This window comes from Bacillus rossius, chromosome 17 (genome assembly GCF_032445375.1).
Source record: "Bacillus rossius redtenbacheri isolate Brsri chromosome 17, Brsri_v3, whole genome shotgun sequence".
NCBI classification, from domain to species: Eukaryota; Metazoa; Arthropoda; class Insecta; order Phasmatodea; family Bacillidae; genus Bacillus; species Bacillus rossius.
Window position 1 is genome coordinate 39,795,757 of NC_086344.1, and position 24,162 is coordinate 39,819,918.

General features: G+C 47.0%; 1 protein-coding gene across 1 annotated transcript in view; it reads left to right on the forward strand.

Annotated features, from left to right (window-relative positions):
- The window catches only part of LOC134540975 (C-Jun-amino-terminal kinase-interacting protein 4), a 90,082-nt gene that overhangs the window by 32,510 nt on the left and 33,410 nt on the right, over positions 1–24,162 (forward strand). Inside the window, 4 exon segments of the mRNA XM_063384072.1 lie at positions 4,240–4,430; positions 6,774–6,849; positions 6,851–6,948; positions 9,180–9,411. Coding sequence (XP_063240142.1) covers positions 4,240–4,430; positions 6,774–6,849; positions 6,851–6,948; positions 9,180–9,411 — 597 coding nt within the window.

Consider the following 24,162-nt stretch of genomic DNA (forward strand, 5'->3'; position numbering starts at 1 on the left):
GAAAATTTATTTCTGTTTAAGGAAATAAGAAAGAAATAAGCATTTTATTTGTATTTTCATATATCATCAATAAATCTGTAATAAAAAAATTCCAGTTATATATATGAATGAACCTCTTATATAACATTTTTAATTTTACTAATTATTGCTTTACAGACATGAGGCCAATGTTGGCGTACTATTTGCTAGCAGAACTGTCAAATTCAGCTGATGTAAACCTTGATGTTTGTTTATAACAGTCATGCGCTTTTGCGAATGTGAATATAAAAAATATTGAAATGCGTTTGTAATGATCTGTGCGAACTTCCAATGTGTAAAATAAGGACATGTGACACGAGGTTTTACTTCGATGAGGTGTCAACTATCACATTATTTTGACAGTTCTATTGGCAAATAAGATGTTCAATGTTGGACTCAAAAAAATGTTCTACTACGCAGCATGTGTGCACAGTCTGCATGCTCTGCTTCCTGTCACCAACTGCACAGTTTTCAGCTTGGAATAATTGTTCTCACTGACATCTCATTAGAGCACCTGGTTTCATGTTTTACCGCCTTCTTGAGTGAAAGACAACGCTTGGCGACAATACAAGTGTTCATGTAAGCTGGAACACACTTTCTACTATGATTCCAGAGGATACAAAATTACCTAACCACAGCTAAATCATATGTAATTTAAAAAGACAGTTAACATATTACTTGTATTCTAATGGCACTTGTATAAATTTAGGTTACGAAGGAACATGTGAAAACTGTCACAAGCCGGAGAGGTTCCAACCACCTGAAGCGTTCGTACCTTACTCTCTCGTAGTTTCGCTTGTTTCCTGGGCCGCGGCCAGTGTGGCCTGGACATGGGTGGTTCGAGACACGTGCCCTAGACTGCAGAGTGTGAACTACTGTCTGCGCAGTTGGCCGAGGCTGAATGTTGCCACCCCTGCGTGCCGTCTGAGGCTCGCTGCACCCAGGAGGGGCATCCTGTTGTTGCCAGGCTTGAGCGTGTAGCCACTGGGAGTGTGTACCAAGTGATATTCCCCCACGCGACTCTAGCTGTTACAACAGCCGCACTAGGCCGGCAACTGTGCACAGCCAGTAGGTTCTGTTGTTCGTCAAGCCAAAATACACACAGTGGAGTCAATTAACCGCAGCAACCCCGGATAAACAAATTCTCTGGTAACACAGATATTATTTGTTTTCATTTGGTCGAGAGGTATCACTTTTCAGGGTGATGTTTTTTCAGCTCTTCTTCATTGCATATTCGTTAACGTCACTCCATGATTCGTCCGACGAGTAAAGGTACTTTCGGGAGTTTATTTTCTCGAGGTTTCTGATGACAGTTTCATCATTTCATTGGTCCCCAAGCAAGTGTTTCAACAGTCTTGCCCGTGTTGGCACGTCAGGTCGGCTCGGATAGTATTGAACCTCAGTTAGTTTGCAGTTTGGTTAACTGAGGCACTATTGCAATTATTAAGGATGAGCTAATGATATCCTAAAGATTTGATTTTCGAGGAAGAAGATTGTAGAAAATAATAATTCAGAGGGTGCAGGCGTTCACGTGGCTTGCTAATGCAGAGGGTGTCTGGTACTGGGGGTAGGGAGTGAGTTTTCATAATCACCTCCCACAGGGTGCCCGCCCCAGCTTTGCAAGTAGTCCTAGGACATGATGTTCTCCAGCTGATTATGTACACTTAAGATCGTGCTGACCTAGTTTTGTATTTGTGGTTTATTAACTGTTATATTCCTACAATTGTTTCTGATATTGACTTATTTAATGTAGTAAAGCATTTTAACCATAATTTTACTGGTTTTCACAGTGTCTTTTAGGTTAGTGTGTTTTTTTTAATGTGCATTTCTCAGTATTTTACTTTCAATGTTATTTTTATGCATATACTGTATTTAAACATTTGAGTTTTTTTTATAAGCTTACATTATGTTTCTAGAACATGCGTGTTGTTTTGGTAAAATAAAGGACGAGAGACAGGTGCGTAATGAGGTGGCGCTAATTTTTCAGACATTTTTTTTCAGGTACCGAGATATCCAGGCATTTCTGTTTGTATTCTAATGATCAGATAATCAGCGGGTGTTCGTTTCCATGGGAGACGGTAAAATTATTTTGTTTTTGTGCCAGCCATTCGGAATGAACTTTGTGGTTTCCATGTATGTTTTTTTGCGGAAACGCTTTGCAGCGAGGTTAAGGTAATTTGTGTACTGATGTGTCCTTGTGAGTAATAGCTGTGCTGTGGTTGGTCTGTTAGGTTACGTGACTGCCCCTTCTCTGCGTGGTCGGCTGTAGTTGCGTACCTTAGTCAGTCGTTGTTCGAGTGCTGTGCTGATAGGTTGCACTGTTTGATGGCTCACAAAGAAAAAAAAATTTTTTTTGAGTGCATAGAAGCTGATAATATAACGTCTGGGGTCGGGATTGTAACACAGTAAATTTTAACCTTCCTTTTTATTCAATCTTTCAGATGTTTAACATTATAAATTAGGCCCGAATGGCCCGTTGGTCCACCGGAACTTAATTCCCCTTTCTTCGGTTCCTAGATGACGAGGTTGCTAGACATTATTTTATTAAAGCACAGAACTTTGAGGAGCAATCTGCAGAATTGAGTATTTAATTTTTTTAGCACATTATGGAATTGTGTGATGGACATGTATTTTCGTCAGGAGAAGAATAAATTTCAAAATTCATTTTTAACTCTTTTATTTGAAAATAACTAGGAACAGTTTCGAGTAAATTAACAGTCACAGACAGAACAATTTACACCCCACTACCTGCAACCTCCGATGGAATATGTACAAGTGTTTTCTGCGTTTGCAAGGGACAATCGTCAGTTTAGCGAAGCACTGTTGCAAGCTTCAACGTGCCGATAGTACAGTGTGTATTTTGCAGACAATCATTTAGTGGTTGAGTATAGTTATTTTTATTATTTTTACATCTCAATTAATAATTAGTAGTTTAAAAACAGCATTTATGTTTAGAGCCTGCACACACATGCATGCACACACGAACGAATACTGGCCCACATGCACATGCGCATATGAATACACACTCACACACACCTGGGAGGTAAATAACACATAATCCATTTATTATGAACTATAGTTAGTTCCAGGTCCATGTTGTACATTAATGCTCCATGCATTGCTGTAGAGCACTCATACCATGTCTGAAGTGCATTTGTTTCATACTATATCTTATAAAAGTTTTTAAAATAAAATAAAAAAAAAAACAATTATTTTTGTCTAATAACAAATTTTAAGAATTTATTGTTAAAATTTCATTAAGTAATTTCTACTTCTAGCAGAGGAACCTGAAAATAAATAAAGTAGAAACAAATCAATAAAATGCTCCCGTAAAAGTTATAATCTTGTGATGTGATGTTTTGTACATTTTTCTGGGGTATCATTTAGAGAAAAAAGATTAAATCATAATTCTGTACCTAAGAGGTACATATTTTTCATGAGAATGGTTTAAAGAATTTTAAATAGGTAGTGCTTCACTTATTCACTCAACTATTTTCTACCAAAAATATGTAAATTTTTTGATATGGTATAGGTATCTTAGTGTTGTATGCCACAAGAAAACGTCAAGTTTACGGTTGAAAGTGTATTCGGCCCGAAAGTGATGCAGATTTGCAGTTGTAAGATGCGAACTGTGCAATTATTGTTTCCCGTCCATTACCCCCGTTCTGGTCTTTTTGTTTTCTTGAGCCTTGGAACGACTCGCGACTGCAACCGGGTTGGGATCCAAGGCTCTGTGCCGGAGAACAGGGGCGTAGCCGGGGGGGAGGGGGGGGGGGTGGTTTTTAGGGGTTCAAACACCCCCCACCCACCCCCCCTTAGCACCAAATCTTTAATTAAATTTCTTATACATCATGCGAACAAATTTTATATTAAAAATTATAATATTTTTACCATTACAATATTTAAATTTAAGTACCGAAAACACTGCTAAAATAGCACTATTTTACACCTTAAAATCCAAAATTTTCCCAGGGGGAACACCCCCGGATCCTCCCCCCCCCCCCCCCGCTTTAATACAGGGGGTGGGGGAGGGGGGCATGCTTCTTAACACCCCCCCCCGTACACAAATCCTGGCTACGCCACTGCCGGAGAAGTGTCGTCGTATCTGCCGGTGACGCACACCTAGTGCGTGGGCCGTGGCCGGGAGGGAGTGAGAGGGAGTGTGCCGTGCCGTGCCGTGCCGTGCTGCTCCTGGAGTGACGGGCCCGTGTGTGCCCGCAGGAGGACGTGCCCATGGCGCAGCGCAAGCGCTTCACGCGCGTGGAGATGGCGCGCGTGCTCATGGAGAGGAACCAGTACAAGGAGCGCTTCATGGAGCTCCAGGAGGCCGTGCGCTGGACCGAGATGATCCGCGCGTCGCGCAACGACCCCGCCGCGCTCGACAGGAAGAGCAAGCAGAGCATCTGGAAGTTGTGAGTCCGCCCGCACCTCTCTTCCTGTCTCATTCTTAGCAGTAGGGGCCGCCTCACAACCCCCACTCCCCCCTCCATCCCGCAGTGTTAAACAGACTATCAACACCAGTGCTGTATTGCTGACGCGTCAGCCGAGACTCGGGACGCAAAGACTTTCCACTTGTATCCATGGTGCCCGCGCCTCTCCTGCTGCTCTGGGCGAGCGTCTCATTCTTGTGGCAGGAGTGGGCCGCCTCGCGCCGGTGCTGTATTTCCGACGCGTCGGCCGAGACTTTCCACTTGTATCCATGGTGCCCGCGCCTCTCCTCCTGCTCTGGGCGAGCGTCTCATTCTTGTGGCAGGAGTGGGCCGCCTCGCGCCGGTGCTGTATTTCCGACGCGTCGGCCGAGACTTTTCACTTGTATCCATGGTGCCCGCGCCTCTCCTCCTGCTCTGGGCGAGCGTCTCATTCTTGTGGCAGGAGTGGGCCGCCTCGCGCCGGTGCTGTATTTCCGACGCGTCGGCCGAGACTTTTCACTTGTATCCATGGTGCCCGCGCCTCTCCTCCTGCTCTGGGCGAGCGTCTCATTCTTGTGGCAGGAGTGGGCCGCCTCGCGCCGGTGCTGTATTTCCGACGCGTCGGCCGAGACTTTTCACTTGTATCCATGGTGCCCGCGCCTCTCCTCCTGCTCTGGGCGAGCGTCTCATTCTTGTGGCAGGAGTGGGCCGCCTCGCGCCGGTGCTGTATTTCCGACGCGTCGGCCGAGACTTTTCACTTGTATCCATGGTGCCCGCGCCTCTCCTCCTGCTCTGGGCGAGCGTCTCATTCTTGTGGCAGGAGTGGGCCGCCTCGCGCCGGTGCTGTATTTCCGACGCGTCGGCCGAGACTTTCCACTTGTATCCATGGTGCCCGCGCCTCTCCTCCTGCTCTGGGCGAGCGTCTCATTCTTGTGGCAGGAGTGGGCCGCCTCGCGCCGGTGCTGTATTTCCGACGCGTCGGCCGAGACTTTTCACTTGTATCCATGGTGCCCGCGCCTCTCCTCCTGCTCTGGGCGAGCGTCTCATTCTTGTGGCAGGAGTGGGCCGCCTCGCGCCGGTGCTGTATTTCCGACGCGTCGGCCGAGACTTTTCACTTGTATCCATGGTGCCCGCGCCTCTCCTCCTGCTCTGGGCGAGCGTCTCATTCTTGTGGCAGGAGTGGGCCGCCTCGCGCCGGTGCTGTATTTCCGACGCGTCGGCCGAGACTTTCCACTTGTATCCATGGTGCCCGCGCCTCTCCTCCTGCTCTGGGCGAGCGTCTCATTCTTGTGGCAGGAGTGGGCCGCCTCGCGCCGGTGCTGTATTTCCGACGCGTCGGCCGAGACTTTCCACTTGTATCCGTGGAACTCTCACTGAAGACAGACGTACGGTGCAACCCTCATTAGAGGGCGACCCTTAGACGGTGAAAATGTTTTTTTTTTTGTTTTGCCCCAAAGTTAAAGGTTGCGACACGTACGTAGAGGCAACCCGTTTCAGGTGAATACGGTACAAGATTTTCAACTTTGGGTGTTGTATGCGCAGAATAGAGAAATACAGATGATGTTTGTGCAGTTTCATAAATACTTAACAATTGGCACTTTTGTAAAAATAAAAAAATACAACATTGTGATATCCAAGTAAATTGATATTGGATTTGGTTTTCGTGTTCTCCAGACATACTTTGTGAACTGAAGAGCTTTTAGAAATGACGTTGATAAACTCGTGGAAATGGTTGTGTTTCATGCCAAACTTTGTGTTTCCACAAACATGTTGAAATTTTCCTGAAAATCTTTCGAACCTCTGAGTTTTGTGGTTTTTCTTAAATTTCACGCTTTACAATGTTTTCGGGGGCCTTAGCCATAGAGAAACCACAAGAATTGGAGAAGAAAGATGACTGCATTAACACACAGAAAAACAATCAAAAATACCTCCTTTTAACAGTCGTTTAACTTCCACTTTATGCACAGTTAATAGAAATAATGATCTTATCTTTAGGCTAATAACGAATTTTAATAAATTTGATAAAGACTTCAATTATTTTCCTTAGTTCTTAATGATCATGTGTGTTTTAGTTCTGTATTGTCTAAATTGTAACATTTAAATTTTGTTTTATTGTCTTTGTTACATGTTTTGTTTTTATATTGTATTTTATTGTATTGTTTTGTGTTTTTTGTTTATGTTTATTATTGTGAGTGTATTTGTGTCTAATTGTGTGCCTACCATCGAAGGCTTTGTCCTGTTAGTTGGCATGTTACAATTACAAATAAATAAATAAATAAATATACCTAGTAGTAGGGACCCCTTGGGGTGGACTTCGTGTGGAAGATGATGTGTTGGCGTGCCCAGTTTCAGCAACCTGTTCAGCCCGACGGACAAGCTGCAGCGGAAGCCCCTGCCGTACGTGAACGTGCGCTACAACGCGCCCCACGCACCACATCAGCCCCGCGCTCGACACCATGCGCAAGCGCTCCCTCAACGACCGCAAGCGCGGCCTCGACTTCTTGGATCCGGAGATGTGAGTGTTCCGGTCGCGTGCTCGACTGGCGTCGTGATCACGACAAAACACTAGCCTCTGTGTTGGTCTGTCTCCACCTGAATCGTGGCTAAGTTACAACAACAACATATGCAAAATAGTAGTTATTGAATGAGTTGGGTTAATTATTACATTCAGGAACATACACACAGGGGCGAAGCCAGGGGGGGGTTTTAGGGGTTCAACCCCCCCCCCCCCCCCCCCCCCCCCCTTACCCAAATCTTAAATTAAATTTCTTATTCATCACTCAAACAAATTTCATATTAAAAATTAGTAAAATTTTTACCATTGCAATATTTAAATTTAAGTACCGAAAACTGCTGAAATATAACTATTTTACACCTTAAAATCAAAATTTTCCCGGGGGAGGACACCCGGACCCCCGCTTTATTACGGGGGGGGGTGGGGGGGGGTGCACATTCTTCTTAACACCCCCCATACACAAATCTTGGCTACACCACTGCGATACACAGAATTTAATCTTTTTTCCTGGTGTTTGCTTTCATATTATTTTCTTTTGTTTGGTGATAGTGATTTAAGGAGTTCTTAGGAATTGGGGGTGGAGGGGATTTATTCCTACCCCTGATGCACCCCTGATGCACCCCTGATGCACTCAATGTTTTAATAAATAATGTAGTACATAGGACAGAAGAAAAGTTAAGTATTAACTCAGCACTATTTGCTGCATAATTAACCAGTTTAGCATCATGTTGATTTAATTCACACTTATTTTGTTTCAATGCTGTGTTCCATTTTTTTTTTTAGGGTGTTGTTATAGGTCTACTGTGTTTTGAGATTGCTAAAATTACCAAAAAACAAGGGTGGTTCCTATTCAGATAAATCCGGTGCACAGTAAGAATAAGGAGTATAATTATCTGTTATGACCTTGCATGCAATCATTGGCTACAGAGATAATTCATTTCTGTCACCATTTCTTGAGTTTTTTTTTGTTAACTGTCCTGAGGTTTTTGTAGTTATTGTTGTGGAATGGAGTCATTTTTTGTATGCATCCTTAGTTGCTAGTCATTTGGCAAAGTAAAACTTAATTTCAGTTTCTGTCTCATGCCCTTAATAATATTGTAAAAAGAGACAGTGGTTTAGTTTCGTTTGTAAGAAGTAAACTCTAAAACTACTGGACTAGGTATTTCGAAAATTCTTCTACTGCTGTAAAGCTACAATTTTTGCAGATGGACATAGGCTATGATTTGTTAAAAATAATATGTTTTTCCCAGAAGATATAGCAAACCAATTTTCTCAGATTACATGTAGTGATCCCCTTAAAATTTGGGTAGTTATGATGTCTGGATAGTTGTTACGTTGTTACTGAATAGCGTCTTTAATAACAAACTGATTTTGAAACACGTTGGTTTCTTTTTCATTTTGTTAAAAAGCACAGTACCTTAGGGAATAGCCATTAACAGTAACGGTAAGCAGTTTCCGAATTTGATTCACGTTTGGTTTTCGCTTGTTAATTTTGTCACAAATAAATATTTGTTTTTTTAAAAGTCTTTCGTTTTATTTTTTTTTACATTTATTTGTATTATGTGTTGTTAGAATGGAAAATTTATTAGCAAACATACAAGCTATGATCCCAGCATGACCTAAATTAAAAATAAAGTTTGTTCATCTGGTGTTATTAAATACAATGCTAGGCGAGATTTTTCTTTTTTCTCTTGTTTTGGATTGGCTTCTTCCCCCCCCCCCCCCCATCCCGCCCCACCGTCCCCATTCCCGTTTGGTCACGGTGTTGATTTCTAAAAATCATAAATTTTATCGGTTGTTACTTCTTAACCACACTTTCTTTATTGTTAATGTGCCCTAGTTACAGTTATTTTCTGTGTATCCATTGTGCACTACTATTATTTAGCGCAAATTGTTCGGCGTATGCTGTGAAATACGGTCCGTTTGTGGATCTCACAGTCGGACAACCAGTGACGGTTATGTGGAATACAATTCAACCCGCCATTGCGGCTGATCAACCCGTCATTGGGTTCGGTGCATGCATGATACCTACGTCCGTGCTTGTCCAAACACTCATGAACTCCACCATTCATGTAGGGACTGAAGATTTTCGGCAGGTTTTTTCCGGGCTCCTCCTGTTTCTCCCGCGAGTGCGTTCAGGTGGTGAATGAAGGAAGGGGCGGTGTGTGTGTAGGGCAGCCGCTCCTGTTCCTCCCGCCAGTGCGTTGAGGTGGTGTGTGTGCGCGTGTGTGGGGCAGCTCGTCGGAGAAGGTGCAGCAGCGCAGGGCGACGGAGCGGCGCGAGCAGTACCGCCAGGTGCGCGCCCACGTGCGCAAGGACGACGGGCGCGTGCAGGCGTACGGCTGGAGCCTGCCCGCCAAGGGCCCCCCCGCGCGCATGACGGCCTCCAGCTGCAGCGGCTCGGGCCACGTGCCGGTGCCGGTGCCCGTGTACTGCCGCCCGCTCACCGAGAAGGAGCCGGGCATGAAGGTAATGCAGGTACTGCTCTCTCTCTCTCTCTCTCTCTCTCTCTCTCTGTTCCTGTTTGCTGTTGAGCGCTTTGTGTAGGTAGTACTACGCTCTCTCTCTCTCTCTCTTTGTTCCTGTTTGTTTCCTGGTCCCGCTGCTAGGTTCTGAGTGCTTTGTGTAGGTAGTACTACGCTCTCTCTCTCTCTCTCTTTGTTCCTGTTTGTTTCCTGGTCCCGCTGCTAGGTTCTGAGTGCTTTGTGTAGGTAGTACTACGCTCTCTCTCTCTCTCTCTCTCTCTTTGTTCCTGTTTGTTTCCTGGTCCCGCTGCTAGGTTCTGAGTGCTTTGTGTAGGTAGTACTACGCTCTCTCTCTCTCTCTCTCTCTCTCTCTCTTTGTTCCTGTTTGTTTCCTGGTCCCGCTGCTAGGTTCTGAGTGCTTTGTGTAGGTAGAACTACGCTCTCTCTCTCTCTCTCTTTGTTCCTGTTTGTTTCCTGGTCCCGCTGCTAGGTTCTGAGTGCTTTGTGTAGGTAGTACTACGCTCTCTCTCTCTCTCTCTCTCTCTTTGTTCCTGTTTGTTTCCTGGTCCCGCTGCTAGGTTCTGAGTGCTTTGTGTAAGTAGTACTACGCTCTCTCTCTCTCTCTCTCTTTGTTCCTGTTTGTTTCCTGGTCCCGCTGCTAGGTTCTGAGTGCTTTGTGTAGGTAGTACTACGCTCTCTCTCTCTCTCTCTCTCTCTTTGTTCCCGTTTGTTTCCTGGTCCCGCTGCTAGGTTCTGAGTGCTTTGTGTAGGTAGTACTACGCTCTCTCTCTCTCTCTCTCTCTCTTTGTTCCTGTTTGTTTCCTGGTCCCGCTGCTAGGTTCTGAGTGCTTTGTGTAGGTAGTACTACGCTCTCTCTCTCTCTCTCTTTGTTCCTGTTTGTTTCCTGGTCCCGCTGCTAGGTTCTGAGTGCTTTGTGTAGGTAGTACTACGCTCTCTCTCTCTCTCTCTCTTTGTTCCTGTTTGTTTCCTGGTCCCGCTGCTAGGTTCTGAGTGCTTTGTGTAGGTAGTACTACGCTCTCTCTCTCTCTCTCTCTCTTTGTTCCTGTTTGTTTCCTGGTCCCGCTGCTAGGTTCTGAGTGCTTTGTGTAGGTAGTACTACGCTCTCTCTCTCTCTCTCTCTTTGTTCCTGTTTGTTTCCTGGTCCCGCTGCTAGGTTCTGAGTGCTTTGTGTAGGTAGTACTACGCTCTCTCTCTCTCTCTCTTTGTTCCTGTTTGTTTCCTGGTCCCGCTGCTTGGTTCTGAGTGCTTTGTGTAGGTAGTACTACGCTCTCTCTCTCTCTCTCTCTCTCTCTCTCTCTCTCTCTTTGTTCCTGTTTGTTTCCTGGTCCCGCTGTTATGTTCTGAGTGCTTTGTGTAGGTAGTACTACGCTCTCTCTCTCTCTCTCTCTTTGTTCCTGTTTGTTTCCTGGTCCCGCTGCTAGGTTCTGAGTGCTTTGTGTAGGTAGTACTACGCTCTCTCTCTCTCTCTCTCTCTCTCTCTCTCTTTGTTCCTGTTTGTTTCCTGGTCCCGCTGTTAGGTTCTGAGTGCTTTGTGTAGGTAGTACTACGCTCTCTCTCTCTCTCTCTCTTTGTTCCTGTTTGTTTCCTGGTCCCGCTGCTAGGTTCTGAGTGCTTTGTGTAGGTAGTACTACGCTCTCTCTCTCTCTCTCTCTCTCTCTTTGTTCCTGTTTGTTTCCTGGTCCCGCTGCTAGGTTCTGAGTGCTTTGTGTAGGTAGTACTACGCTCTCTCTCTCTCTCTCTTTGTTCCTGTTTGTTTCCTGGTCCCGCTGCTAGGTTCTGAGTGCTTTGTGTAGGTAGTACTACGCTCTCTCTCTCTCTCTCTCTCTCTTTGTTCCTGTTTGTTTCCTGGTCCCGCTGCTAGGTTCTGAGTGCTTTGTGTAGGTAGTACTACGCTCTCTCTCTCTCTCTCTCTCTCTCTCTCTTTGTTCCTGTTTGTTTCCTGGTCCCGCTGCTAGGTTCTGAGTGCTTTGTGTAGGTAGAACTACGCTCTCTCTCTCTCTCTCTTTGTTCCTGTTTGTTTCCTGGTCCCGCTGCTAGGTTCTGAGTGCTTTGTGTAGGTAGTACTACGCTCTCTCTCTCTCTCTCTCTCTCTCTTTGTTCCTGTTTGTTTCCTGGTCCCGCTGCTAGGTTCTGAGTGCTTTGTGTAAGTAGTACTACGCTCTCTCTCTCTCTCTCTTTGTTCCTGTTTGTTTCCTGGTCCCGCTGCTAGGTTCTGAGTGCTTTGTGTAGGTAGTACTACGCTCTCTCTCTCTCTCTCTCTCTCTTTGTTCCCGTTTGTTTCCTGGTCCCGCTGCTAGGTTCTGAGTGCTTTGTGTAGGTAGTACTACGCTCTCTCTCTCTCTCTCTCTCTCTTTGTTCCTGTTTGTTTCCTGGTCCCGCTGCTAGGTTCTGAGTGCTTTGTGTAGGTAGTACTACGCTCTCTCTCTCTCTCTCTTTGTTCCTGTTTGTTTCCTGGTCCCGCTGCTAGGTTCTGAGTGCTTTGTGTAGGTAGTACTACGCTCTCTCTCTCTCTCTCTCTTTGTTCCTGTTTGTTTCCTGGTCCCGCTGCTAGGTTCTGAGTGCTTTGTGTAGGTAGTACTACGCTCTCTCTCTCTCTCTCTCTCTTTGTTCCTGTTTGTTTCCTGGTCCCGCTGCTAGGTTCTGAGTGCTTTGTGTAGGTAGTACTACGCTCTCTCTCTCTCTCTCTCTTTGTTCCTGTTTGTTTCCTGGTCCCGCTGCTAGGTTCTGAGTGCTTTGTGTAGGTAGTACTACGCTCTCTCTCTCTCTCTCTTTGTTCCTGTTTGTTTCCTGGTCCCGCTGCTTGGTTCTGAGTGCTTTGTGTAGGTAGTACTACGCTCTCTCTCTCTCTCTCTCTCTCTCTCTCTCTCTTTGTTCCTGTTTGTTTCCTGGTCCCGCTGTTAGGTTCTGAGTGCTTTGTGTAGGTAGTACTACGCTCTCTCTCTCTCTCTCTCTTTGTTCCTGTTTGTTTCCTGGTCCCGCTGCTAGGTTCTGAGTGCTTTGTGTAGGTAGTACTACGCTCTCTCTCTCTCTCTCTCTCTCTCTCTCTCTTTGTTCCTGTTTGTTTCCTGGTCCCGCTGTTAGGTTCTGAGTGCTTTGTGTAGGTAGTACTACGCTCTCTCTCTCTCTCTCTCTTTGTTCCTGTTTGTTTCCTGGTCCCGCTGCTAGGTTCTGAGTGCTTTGTGTAGGTAGTACTACGCTCTCTCTCTCTCTCTCTCTCTCTCTTTGTTCCTGTTTGTTTCCTGGTCCCGCTGCTAGGTTCTGAGTGCTTTGTGTAGGTAGTACTACGCTCTCTCTCTCTCTCTCTTTGTTCCTGTTTGTTTCCTGGTCCCGCTGCTAGGTTCTGAGTGCTTTGTGTAGGTAGTACTACGCTCTCTCTCTCTCTCTCTCTTTGTTCCTGTTTGTTTCCTGGTCCCGCTGCTAGGTTCTGAGTGCTTTGTGTAGGTAGTACTACGCTCTCTCTCTCTCTCTCTCTCTCTCTTTGTTCCTGTTTGTTTCCTGGTCCCGCTGCTAGGTTCTGAGTGCGTTGTGTAGGTAGTACTACGCTCTCTCTCTCTCTCTCTTTGTTCCTGTTTGTTTCCTGGTCCCGCTGCTAGGTTCTGAGTGCTTTGTGTAGGTAGTACTACGCTCTCTCTCTCTCTCTCTCTTTGTTCCTGTTTGTTTCCTGGTCCCGCTGCTAGGTTCTGAGTGCTTTGTGTAGGTAGTACTACGCTCTCTCTCTCTCTCTCTTTGTTCCTGTTTGTTTCCTGGTCCCGCTGCTTGGTTCTGAGTGCTTTGTGTAGGTAGTACTACGCTCTCTCTCTCTCTCTCTTTGTTCCTGTTTGTTTCCTGGTCCCGCTGCTAGGTTCTGAGTGCTTTGTGTAGGTAGTACTACGCTCTCTCTCTCTCTCTTTGTTCCTGTTTGTTTCCTGGTCCCGCTGCTAGGTTCTGAGTGCTTTGTGTAGGTAGTACTACGCTCTCTCTCTCTCTCTCTATTAGTTCCTGTTTGTTTCCTGGTCCCGCTGCTAGGTTCTGAGTGCTTTGTGTAGGTAGTACTACGCTCTCTCTCTCTCTCTCTTTGTTCCTGTTTGTTTCCTGGTCCCGCTGCTAGGTTCTGAGTGCTTTGTGTAGGTAGTACTACGCTCTCTCTCTCTCTCTCTTTGTTCCTGTTTGTTTCCTGGTCCCGCTGCTAGGTTCTGAGTGCTTTGTGTAGGTAGTACTACGCTCTCTCTCTCTCTCTCTCTTTGTTCCTGTTTGTTTCCTGGTCCTGCTGCTAGGTTCTGAGTGCTTTGTGTAGGTAGTACTACGCTCTCTCTCTCTCTCTCTTTGTTCCTGTTTGTTTCCTGGTCCCGCTGCTAGGTTCTGAGTGCTTTGTGTAGGTAGTACTACGCTCTCTCTCTCTCTCTCTCTTTGTTCCTGTTTGTTTCCTGGTCCCGCTGCTAGGTTCTGAGTGCTTTGTGTAGGTAGTACTACGCTCTCTCTCTCTCTCTCTCTCTTTGTTCCTGTTTGTTTCCTGGTCCCGCTGCTAGGTTCTGAGTGCTTTGTGTAGGTAGTACTACGCTCTCTCTCTCTCTCTCTCTTTGTTCCTGTTTGTTTCCTGGTCCCGCTGCTAGGTTCTGAGTGCTTTGTGTAGGTAGTACTACGCTCTCTCTCTCTCTCTCTTTGTTCCTGTTTGTTTCCTGGTCCCGCTGCTTGGTTCTGAGTGCTTTGTGTAGGTAGTACTACGCTCTCTCTCTCTCTCTCTCTCTCTCTCTCTCTCTCTTTGTTCCTGTTTGTTTCCTGGTCCCGCTGTTAGGTTCTGAGTGCTTTGTGTAGGTAGTACTACGCTCTCTCTCTCTCTTTGTTCCTGTTTGTTTCCTGGTCCCGCTGCTAGGTTCTGAGTGCTTTGTGTAGGTAGTACTACGCTCTCTCTCTCTCTCTCTCTCTCTCTCTTTGTTCCTGTTTGTTTCCTGGTCCCGCTGTTAGGTTCTGAGTGCTTTGTGTAGGTAGTACTACGCTCTCTCTCTCTCTCTTTGTTCCTGTTTGTTTCCTGGTCCCGCTGCTAGGTTCTGAGTGCTTTGTGTAGGTAGTACTACGCTCTCTCTCTCTCTCTCTCTCTCTCTCTCTCTCTCTCTCTCTCTCTCTCTCTCTCTCTCTCTTTGTTCCTGTTTGTTTCCTGGTCCCGCTGCTAGGTTCTGAGTGCTTTGTGTAGGTAGTACTACGCTCTCTCTCTCTCTCTCTCTCTCTCTCTCTCTCTCTCTCTTTGTTACTGTTTGTTTCCTGGTCCCGCTGTTAGGTTCTGAGTGCTTTGTGTAGGTAGTACTACGCTCTCTCTCTCTCTCTCTTTGTTCCTGTTTGTTTCCTGGTCCCGCTGCTAGGTTCTGAGTGCTTTGTGTAGGTAGTACTACGCTCTCTCTCTCTCTCTCTCTCTCTCTCTCTCTTTGTTCCTGTTTGTTTCCTGGTCCCGCTGCTAGGTTCTGAGTGCTTTGTGTAGGTAGTACTACGCTCTCTCTCTCTCTCTCTCTTTGTTCCTGTTTGTTTCCTGGTCCCGCTGCTAGGTTCTGAGTACTTTGTGTAGGTAGTACTACGCTCTCTCTCTCTCTCTCTTTGTTCCTGTTTGTTTCCTGGTCCCGCTGCTTGGTTCTGAGTGCTTTGTGTAGGTAGTACTACGCTCTCTCTCTCTCTCTCTCTCTCTTTGTTCCTGTTTGTTTCCTGGTCCCGCTGCTAGGTTCTGAGTGCTTTGTGTAGGTAGTACTACGCTCTCTCTCTCTCTCTCTCTCTCTTTGTTCCTGTTTGTTTCCTGGTCCCGCTGCTAGGTTCTGAGTGCTTTGTGTAGGTAGTACTACGCTCTCTCTCTCTCTCTCTCTCTCTCTCTCTCTCTCTCTCTCTCTCTCTCTCTTTGTTCCTGTTTGTTTCCTGGTCCCGCTGCTAGGTTCTGAGTGCTTTGTGTAGGTAGTACTACGCTCTCTCTCTCTCTCTCTCTCTCTCTCTCTTTGTTCCTGTTTGTTTCCTGGTCCCGCTGTTAGGTTCTGAGTGCTTTGTGTAGGTAGTACTACGCTCTCTCTCTCTCTCTCTCTTTGTTCCTGTTTGTTTCCTGGTCCCGCTGCTAGGTTCTGAGTGCTTTGTGTAGGTAGTACTACGCTCTCTCTCTCTCTCTCTTTGTTCCTGTTTGTTTCCTGGTCCCGCTGCTAGGTTCTGAGTGCTTTGTGTAGGTAGTACTACGCTCTCTCTCTCTCTCTCTCTTTGTTCCTGTTTGTTTCCTGGTCCCGCTGCTAGGTTCTGAGTGCTTTGTGTAGGTAGTACTACGCTCTCTCTCTCTCTCTCTTTGTTCCTGTTTGTTTCCTGGTCCCGCTGCTTGGTTCTGAGTGCTTTGTGTAGGTAGTACTACGCTCTCTCTCTCTCTCTCTCTCTCTTTGTTCCTGTTTGTTTCCTGGTCCCGCTGCTAGGTTCTGAGTGCTTTGTGTAGGTAGTACTACGCTCTCTCTCTCTCTCTCTCTCTCTCTCTCTCTCTTTGTTCCTGTTTGTTTCCTGGTCCCGCTGCTAGGTTCTGAGTGCTTTGTGTAGGTAGTACTACGCTCTCTCTCTCTCTCTCTTTGTTCCTGTTTGTTTCCTGGTCCCGCTGCTTGGTTCTGAGTGCTTTGTGTAGGTAGTACTACGCTCTCTCTCTCTCTCTCTCTCTCTTTGTTCCTGTTTGTTTCCTGGTCCCGCTGCTAGGTTCTGAGTGCTTTGTGTAGGTAGTACTACGCTCTCTCTCTCTCTCTCTTTGTTCCTGTTTGTTTCCTGGTCCCGCTGCTAGGTTCTGAGTGCTTTGTGTAGGTAGTACTAAGCTCTCTCTCTCTCTCTCTCTTTGTTCCTGTTTGTTTCCTGGTCCCGCTGCTAGGTTCTGAGTGCTTTGTGTAGGTAGTACTACGCTCTCTCTCTCTCTCTCTCTTTGTTCCTGTTTGTTTCCTGGTCCCGCTGCTAGGTTCTGAGTGCTTTGTGTAGGTAGTACTACGCTCTCTCTCTCTCTCTCTTTGTTCCTGTTTGTTTCCTGGTCCCGCTGCTAGGTTCTGAGTGCTTTGTGTAGGTAGTACTACGCTCTCTCTCTCTCTCTCTCTTTGTTCCTGTTTGTTTCCTGGTCCCGCTGCTAGGTTCTGAGTGCTTTGTGTAGGTAGTACTACGCTCTCTCTCTCTCTCTCTTTGTTCCTGTTTGTTTCCTGGTCCCGCTGCTAGGTTCTGAGTGCTTTGTGTAGGTAGTACTACGCTCTCTCTCTCTCTCTCTTTGTTCCTGTTTGTTTCCTGGTCCCGCTGTTAGGTTCTGAGTGCTTTGTGTAGGTAGTACTACGCTCTCTCTCTCTCTCTCTCTTTGTTCCTGTTTGTTTCCTGGTCCCGCTGCTAGGTTCTGAGTGCTTTGTGTAGGTAGTACTACGCTCTCTCTCTCTCTCTCTCTCTCTCTTTGTTCCTGTTTGTTTCCTGGTCCCGCTGCTAGGTTCTGAGTGCTTTGTGTAGGTAGTACTACGCTCTCTCTCTCTCTCTCTTTGTTCCTGTTTGTTTCCTGGTCCCGCTGCTAGGTTCTGAGTGCTTTGTGTAGGTAGTACTACGCTCTCTCTCTCTCTCTCTCTTTGTTCCTGTTTGTTTCCTGGTCCCGCTGCTAGGTTCTGAGTGCTTTGTGTAGGTAGTACTACGCTCTCTCTCTCTCTCTCTCTCTCTCTTTGTTCCTGTTTGTTTCCTGGTCCCGCTGCTAGGTTCTGAGTGCGTTGTGTAGGTAGTACTACGCTCTCTCTCTCTCTCTCTTTGTTCCTGTTTGTTTCCTGGTCCCGCTGCTAGGTTCTGAGTGCTTTGTGTAGGTAGTACTACGCTCTCTCTCTCTCTCTCTCTTTGTTCCTGTTTGTTTCCTGGTCCCGCTGCTAGGTTCTGAGTGCTTTGTGTAGGTAGTACTACGCTCTCTCTCTCTCTCTCTTTGTTCCTGTTTGTTTCCTGGTCCCGCTGCTTGGTTCTGAGTGCTTTGTGTAGGTAGTACTACGCTCTCTCTCTCTCTCTCTTTGTTCCTGTTTGTTTCCTGGTCCCGCTGCTAGGTTCTGAGTGCTTTGTGTAGGTAGTACTACGCTCTCTCTCTCTCTCTTTGTTCCTGTTTGTTTCCTGGTCCCGCTGCTAGGTTCTGAGTGCTTTGTGTAGGTAGTACTACGCTCTCTCTCTCTCTCTCTATTAGTTCCTGTTTGTTTCCTGGTCCCGCTGCTAGGTTCTGAGTGCTTTGTGTAGGTAGTACTACGCTCTCTCTCTCTCTCTCTTTGTTCCTGTTTGTTTCCTGGTCCCGCTGCTAGGTTCTGAGTGCTTTGTGTAGGTAGTACTACGCTCTCTCTCTCTCTCTCTTTGTTCCTGTTTGTTTCCTGGTCCCGCTGCTAGGTTCTGAGTGCTTTGTGTAGGTAGTACTACGCTCTCTCTCTCTCTCTCTCTTTGTTCCTGTTTGTTTCCTGGTCCTGCTGCTAGGTTCTGAGTGCTTTGTGTAGGTAGTACTACGCTCTCTCTCTCTCTCTCTTTGTTCCTGTTTGTTTCCTGGTCCCGCTGCTAGGTTCTGAGTGCTTTGTGTAGGTAGTACTACGCTCTCTCTCTCTCTCTCTCTTTGTTCCTGTTTGTTTCCTGGTCCCGCTGCTAGGTTCTGAGTGCTTTGTGTAGGTAGTACTACGCTCTCTCTCTCTCTCTCTCTCTCTTTGTTCCTGTTTGTTTCCTGGTCCCGCTGCTAGGTTCTGAGTGCTTTGTGTAGGTAGTACTACGCTCTCTCTCTCTCTCTCTCTTTGTTCCTGTTTGTTTCCTGGTCCCGCTGCTAGGTTCTGAGTGCTTTGTGTAGGTAGTACTACGCTCTCTCTCTCTCTCTCTTTGTTCCTGTTTGTTTCCTGGTCCCGCTGCTTGGTTCTGAGTGCTTTGTGTAGGTAGTACTACGCTCTCTCTCTCTCTCTCTCTCTCTCTCTCTCTCTCTTTGTTCCTGTTTGTTTCCTGGTCCTGCTGTTAGGTTCTGAGTGCTTTGTGTAGGTAGTACTACGCTCTCTCTCTCTCTTTGTTCCTGTTTGTTTCCTGGTCCCGCTGCTAGGTTCTGAGTGCTTTGTGTAGGTAGTACTACGCTCTCTCTCTCTCTCTCTCTCTCTCTCTTTGTTCCTGTTTGTTTCCTGGTCCCGCTGTTAGGTTCTGAGTGCTTTGTGTAGGTAGTACTACGCTCTCTCTCTCTCTCTCTCTTTGTTCCTGTTTGTTTCCTGGTCCCGCTGCTAGGTTCTGAGTGCTTTGTGTAGGTAGTACTACGCTCTCTCTCTCTCTCTCTCTCTCTCTCTCTCTCTCTCTCTCTCTCTCTCTCTCTCTTTGTTCCTGTTTGTTTCCTGGTCCCGCTGCTAGGTTCTGAGTGCTTTGTGTAGGTAGTACTACGCTCTCTCTCTCTCTCTCTCTCTCTCTCTCTCTCTCTCTTTGTTCCTGTTTGTTTCCTGGTCCCGCTGTTAGGTTCTGAGTGCTTTGTGTAGGTAGTACTACGCTCTCTCTCTCTCTCTCTCTCTTTGTTCCTGTTTGTTTCCTGGTCCCGCTGCTAGGTTCTGAGTGCTTTGTGTAGGTAGTACTACGCTCTCTCTCTCTCTCTCTCTCTCTCTCTCTCTTTGTTCCTGTTTGTTTCCTGGTCCCGCTGCTAGGTTCTGAGTGCTTTGTGTAGGTAGTACTACGCTCTCTCTCTCTCTCTCTCTTTGTTCCTGTTTGTTTCCTGGTCCCGCTGCTAGGTTCTGAGTACTTTGTGTAGGTAGTACTACGCTCTCTCTCTCTCTCTCTTTGTTCCTGTTTGTTTCCTGGTCCCGCTGCTTGGTTCTGAGTGCTTTGTGTAGGTAGTACTACGCTCTCTCTCTCTCTCTCTCTCTCTTTGTTCCTGTTTGTTTCCTGGTCCCGCTGCTAGGTTCTGAGTGCTTTGTGTAGGTAGTACTACGCTCTCTCTCTCTCTCTCTCTCTCTTTGTTCCTGTTTGTTTCCTGGTCCCGCTGCTAGGTTCTGAGTGCTTTGTGTAGGTAGTACTACGCTCTCTCTCTCTCTCTCTCTCTCTCTCTCTCTCTCTCTCTCTCTCTCTCTTTGTTCCTGTTTGTTTCCTGGTCCCGCTGCTAGGTTCTGAGTGCTTTGTGTAGGTAGTACTACGCTCTCTCTCTCTCTCTCTCTCTCTCTCTCTTTGTTCCTGTTTGTTTCCTGGTCCCGCTGTTAGGTTCTGAGTGCTTTGTGTAGGTAGTACTACGCTCTCTCTCTCTCTCTCTCTTTGTTCCTGTTTGTTTCCTGGTCCCGCTGCTAGGTTCTGAGTGCTTTGTGTAGGTAGTACTACGCTCTCTCTCTCTCTCTCTTTGTTCCTGTTTGTTTCCTGGTCCCGCTGCTAGGTTCTGAGTGCTTTGTGTAGGTAGTACTACGCTCTCTCTCTCTCTCTCTCTTTGTTCCTGTTTGTTTCCTGGTCCCGCTGCTAGGTTCTGAGTGCTTTGTGTAGGTAGTACTACGCTCTCTCTCTCTCTCTCTTTGTTCCTGTTTGTTTCCTGGTCCCGCTGCTTGGTTCTGAGTGCTTTGTGTAGGTAGTACTACGCTCTCTCTCTCTCTCTCTCTCTCTTTGTTCCTGTTTGTTTCCTGGTCCCGCTGCTAGGTTCTGAGTGCTTTGTGTAGGTAGTACTACGCTCTCTCTCTCTCTCTCTCTCTCTCTCTCTCTTTGTTCCTGTTTGTTTCCTGGTCCCGCTGCTAGGTTCTGAGTGCTTTGTGTAGGTAGTACTACGCTCTCTCTCTCTCTCTCTTTGTTCCTGTTTGTTTCCTGGTCCCGCTGCTTGGTTCTGAGTGCTTTGTGTAGGTAGTACTACGCTCTCTCTCTCTCTCTCTCTCTCTTTGTTCCTGTTTGTTTCCTGGTCCCGCTGCTAGGTTCTGAGTGCTTTGTGTAGGTAGTACTACGCTCTCTCTCTCTCTCTCTTTGTTCCTGTTTGTTTCCTGGTCCCGCTGCTAGGTTCTGAGTGCTTTGTGTAGGTAGTACTATGCTCTCTCTCTCTCTCTCTCTTTGTTCCTGTTTGTTTCCTGGTCCCGCTGCTAGGTTCTGAGTGCTTTGTGTAGGTAGTACTACGCTCTCTCTCTCTCTCTCTCTTTGTTCCTGTTTGTTTCCTGGTCCCGCTGCTAGGTTCTGAGTGCTTTGTGTAGGTAGTACTACGCTCTCTCTCTCTCTCTCTTTGTTCCTGTTTGTTTCCTGGTCCCGCTGCTAGGTTCTGAGTGCTTTGTGTAGGTAGTACTACGCTCTCTCTCTCTCTCTCTCTTTGTTCCTGTTTGTTTCCTGGTCCCGCTGCTAGGTTCTGAGTGCTTTGTGTAGGTAGTACTACGCTCTCTCTCTCTCTCTCTCTTTGTTCCTGTTTGTTTCCTGGTCCCGCTGCTAGGTTCTGAGTGCTTTGTGTAGGTAGTACTACGCTCTCTCTCTCTCTCTCTTTGTTCCTGTTTGTTTCCTGGTCCCGCTGCTTGGTTCTGAGTGCTTTGTGTAGGTAGTACTACGCTCTCTCTCTCTCTCTCTCTTTGTTCCTGTTTGTTTGCTGGTCCCGCTGCTAGGTTCTGAGTGCTTTGTGTAGGTAGTACTACGCTCTCTCTCTCTCTCTCTCTCTCTTTGTTCCTGTTTGTTTCCTGGTCCCGCTGCTAGGTTCTGAGTGCTTTGTGTAGGTAGTACTACGCTCTCTCTCTCTCTCTCTCTCTCTTTGTTCCTGTTTGTTTCCTGGTCCCGCTGCTAGGTTCTGAGTGCTTTGTGTAGGTAGTACTACGCTCTCTCTCTCTCTCTCTCTTTGTTCCTGTTTGTTTCCTGGTCCCGCTGCTAGGTTCTGAGTGCTTTGTGTAGGTAGTACTACGCTCTCTCTCTCTCTCTCTCTCTCTTTGTTCCTGTTTGTTTCCTGGTCCCGCTGCTAGGTTCTGAGTGCTTTGTGTAGGTAGTACTACGCTCTCTCTCTCTCTCTCTTTGTTCCTGTTTGTTTCCTGGTCCCGCTGCTAGGTTCTGAGTGCTTTGTGTAGGTAGTACTACGCTCTCTCTCTCTCTCTCTCTTTGTTCCTGTTTGTTTCCTGGTCCCGCTGCTAGGTTCTGAGTGCTTTGTGTAGGTAGTACTACGCTCTCTCTCTCTTTCTCTTTGTTCCTGTTTGTTTCCTAGTCCCGCTGCTAGGTTCTGAGTGCTTTGTGTAGGTAGTACTACGCTCTCTCTCTCTCTCTCTCTCTTTGTTCCTGTTTGTTTCCTGGTCCCGCTGCTAGGTTCTGAGTGCTTTGTGTAGGTAGTACTACGCTCTCTCTCTCTCTCTCTTTGTTCCTGTTTGTTTCCTGGTCCCGCTGCTAGGTTCTGAGTGCTTTGTGTAGGTAGTACTACGCTCTCTCTCTCTCTCTCTCTTTGTTCCTGTTTGTTTCCTGGTCCCGCTGCTAGGTTCTGAGTGCTTTGTGTAGGTAGTACTACGCTCTCTCTCTCTCTCTCTTTGTTCCTGTTTGTTTCCTGGTCCCGCTGCTTGGTTCTGAGTGCTTTGTGTAGGTAGTACTACGCTCTCTCTCTCTCTCTCTTTGTTCCTGTTTGTTTCCTGGTCCCGCTGCTAGGTTCTGAGTGCTTTGTGTAGGTAGTACTACGCTCTCTCTCTCTCTTTGTTCCTGTTTGTTTCCTGGTCCCGCTGTTAGGTTCTGAGTGCTTTGTGTAGGTAGTACTACGCTCTCTCTCTCTCTCTCTCTTTGTTCCTGTTTGTTTCCTGGTCCCGCTGCTAGGTTCTGAGTGCTTTGTGTAGGTAGTACTACGCTCTCTCTCTCTCTCTCTCTCTCTCTCTCTTTGTTCCTGTTTGTTTCCTGGTCCCGCTGTTAGGTTCTGAGTGCTTTGTGTAGGTAGTACTACGCTCTCTCTCTCTCTCTCTCTTTGTTCCTGTTTGTTTCCTGGTCCCGCTGCTAGGTTCTGAGTGCTTTGTGTAGGTAGTACTACGCTCTCTCTCTCTCTCTCTCTCTCTCTTTGTTCCTGTTTGTTTCCTGGTCCCGCTGCTAGGTTCTGAGTGCTTTGTGTAGGTAGTACTACGCTCTCTCTCTCTCTCTCTTTGTTCCTGTTTGTTTCCTGGTCCCGCTGCTAGGTTCTGAGTGCTTTGTGTAGGTAGTACTACGCTCTCTCTCTCTCTCTCTCTCTTTGTTCCTGTTTGTTTCCTGGTCCCGCTGCTAGGTTCTGAGTGCTTTGTGTAGGTAGTACTACGCTCTCTCTCTCTCTCTCTTTGTTCCTGTTTGTTTCCTGGTCCCGCTGCTAGGTTCTGAGTGCTTTGTGTAGGTAGTACTACGCTCTCTCTCTCTCTCTCTCTCTCTTTGTTCCTGTTTGTTTCCTGGTCCCGCTGCTAGGTTCTGAGTGCTTTGTGTAGGTAGTACTACGCTCTCTCTCTCTCTCTCTCTTTGTTCCTGTTTGTTTCCTGGTCCCGCTGCTAGGTTCTGAGTGCTTTGTGTAGGTAGTACTACGCTCTCTCTCTCTCTCTCTTTGTTCCTGTTTGTTTCCTGGTCCCGCTGCTTGGTTCTGAGTGCTTTGTGTAGGTAGTACTACGCTCTCTCTCTCTCTCTCTCTTTGTTCCTGTTTGTTTCCTGGTCCCGCTGCTAGGTTCTGAGTGCTTTGTGTAGGTAGTACTACGCTCTCTCTCTCTCTCTCTCTCTCTCTCTCTCTCTCTCTCTCTCTCTCTCTCTCTCTCTTGTTCCTGTTTGTTTCCTGGTCCCGCTGCTAGGTTCTGAGTGCTTTGTGTAGGTAGTACTACGCTCTCTCTCTCTCTCTCTCTTAGTTCCTGTTTGTTTCCTGGTCCCGCTGCTAGGTTCTGAGTGCTTTGTGTAGGTAGTACTACGCTCTCTCTCTCTCTCTCTTTGTTCCTGTTTGTTTCCTGGTCCCGCTGCTAGGTTCTGAGTGCTTTGTGTAGGTAGTACTACGCTCTCTCTCTCTCTCTCTTTGTTCCTGTTTGTTTCCTGGTCCCGCTGCTAGGTTCTGAGTGCTTTGTGTAGGTAGTACTACGCTCTCTCTCTCTCTCTCTCTTTGTTCCTGTTTGTTTCCTGGTCCTGCTGCTAGGTTCTGAGTGCTTTGTGTAGGTAGTACTACGCTCTCTCTCTCTCTCTCTCTTTGTTCCTGTTTGTTTCCTGGTCCCGCTGCTAGGTTCTGAGTGCTTTGTGTAGGTAGTACTACGCTCTCTCTCTCTCTCTCTCTTTGTTCCTGTTTGTTTCCTGGTCCCGCTGCTAGGTTCTGAGTGCTTTGTGTAGGTAGTACTACGCTCTCTCTCTCTCTCTCTCTCTCTTTGTTCCTGTTTGTTTCCTGGTCCCGCTGCTAGGTTCTGAGTGCTTTGTGTAGGTAGTACTACGCTCTCTCTCTCTCTCTCTCTTTGTTCCTGTTTGTTTCCTGGTCCCGCTGCTAGGTTCTGAGTGCTTTGTGTAGGTAGTACTACGCTCTCTCTCTCTCTCTCTTTGTTCCTGTTTGTTTCCTGGTCCCGCTGCTTGGTTCTGAGTGCTTTGTGTAGGTAGTACTACGCTCTCTCTCTCTCTCTCTCTCTCTCTCTCTCTCTCTCTCTTTGTTCCTGTTTGTTTCCTGGTCCCGCTGTTAGGTTCTGAGTGCTTTGTGTAGGTAGTACTACGCTCTCTCTCTCTCTTTGTTCCTGTTTGTTTCCTGGTCCCGCTGCTAGGTTCTGAGTGCTTTGTGTAGGTAGTACTACGCTCTCTCTCTCTCTCTCTCTCTCTCTCTTTGTTCCTGTTTGTTTCCTGGTCCCGCTGTTAGGTTCTGAGTGCTTTGTGTAGGTAGTACTACGCTCTCTCTCTCTCTCTCTCTTTG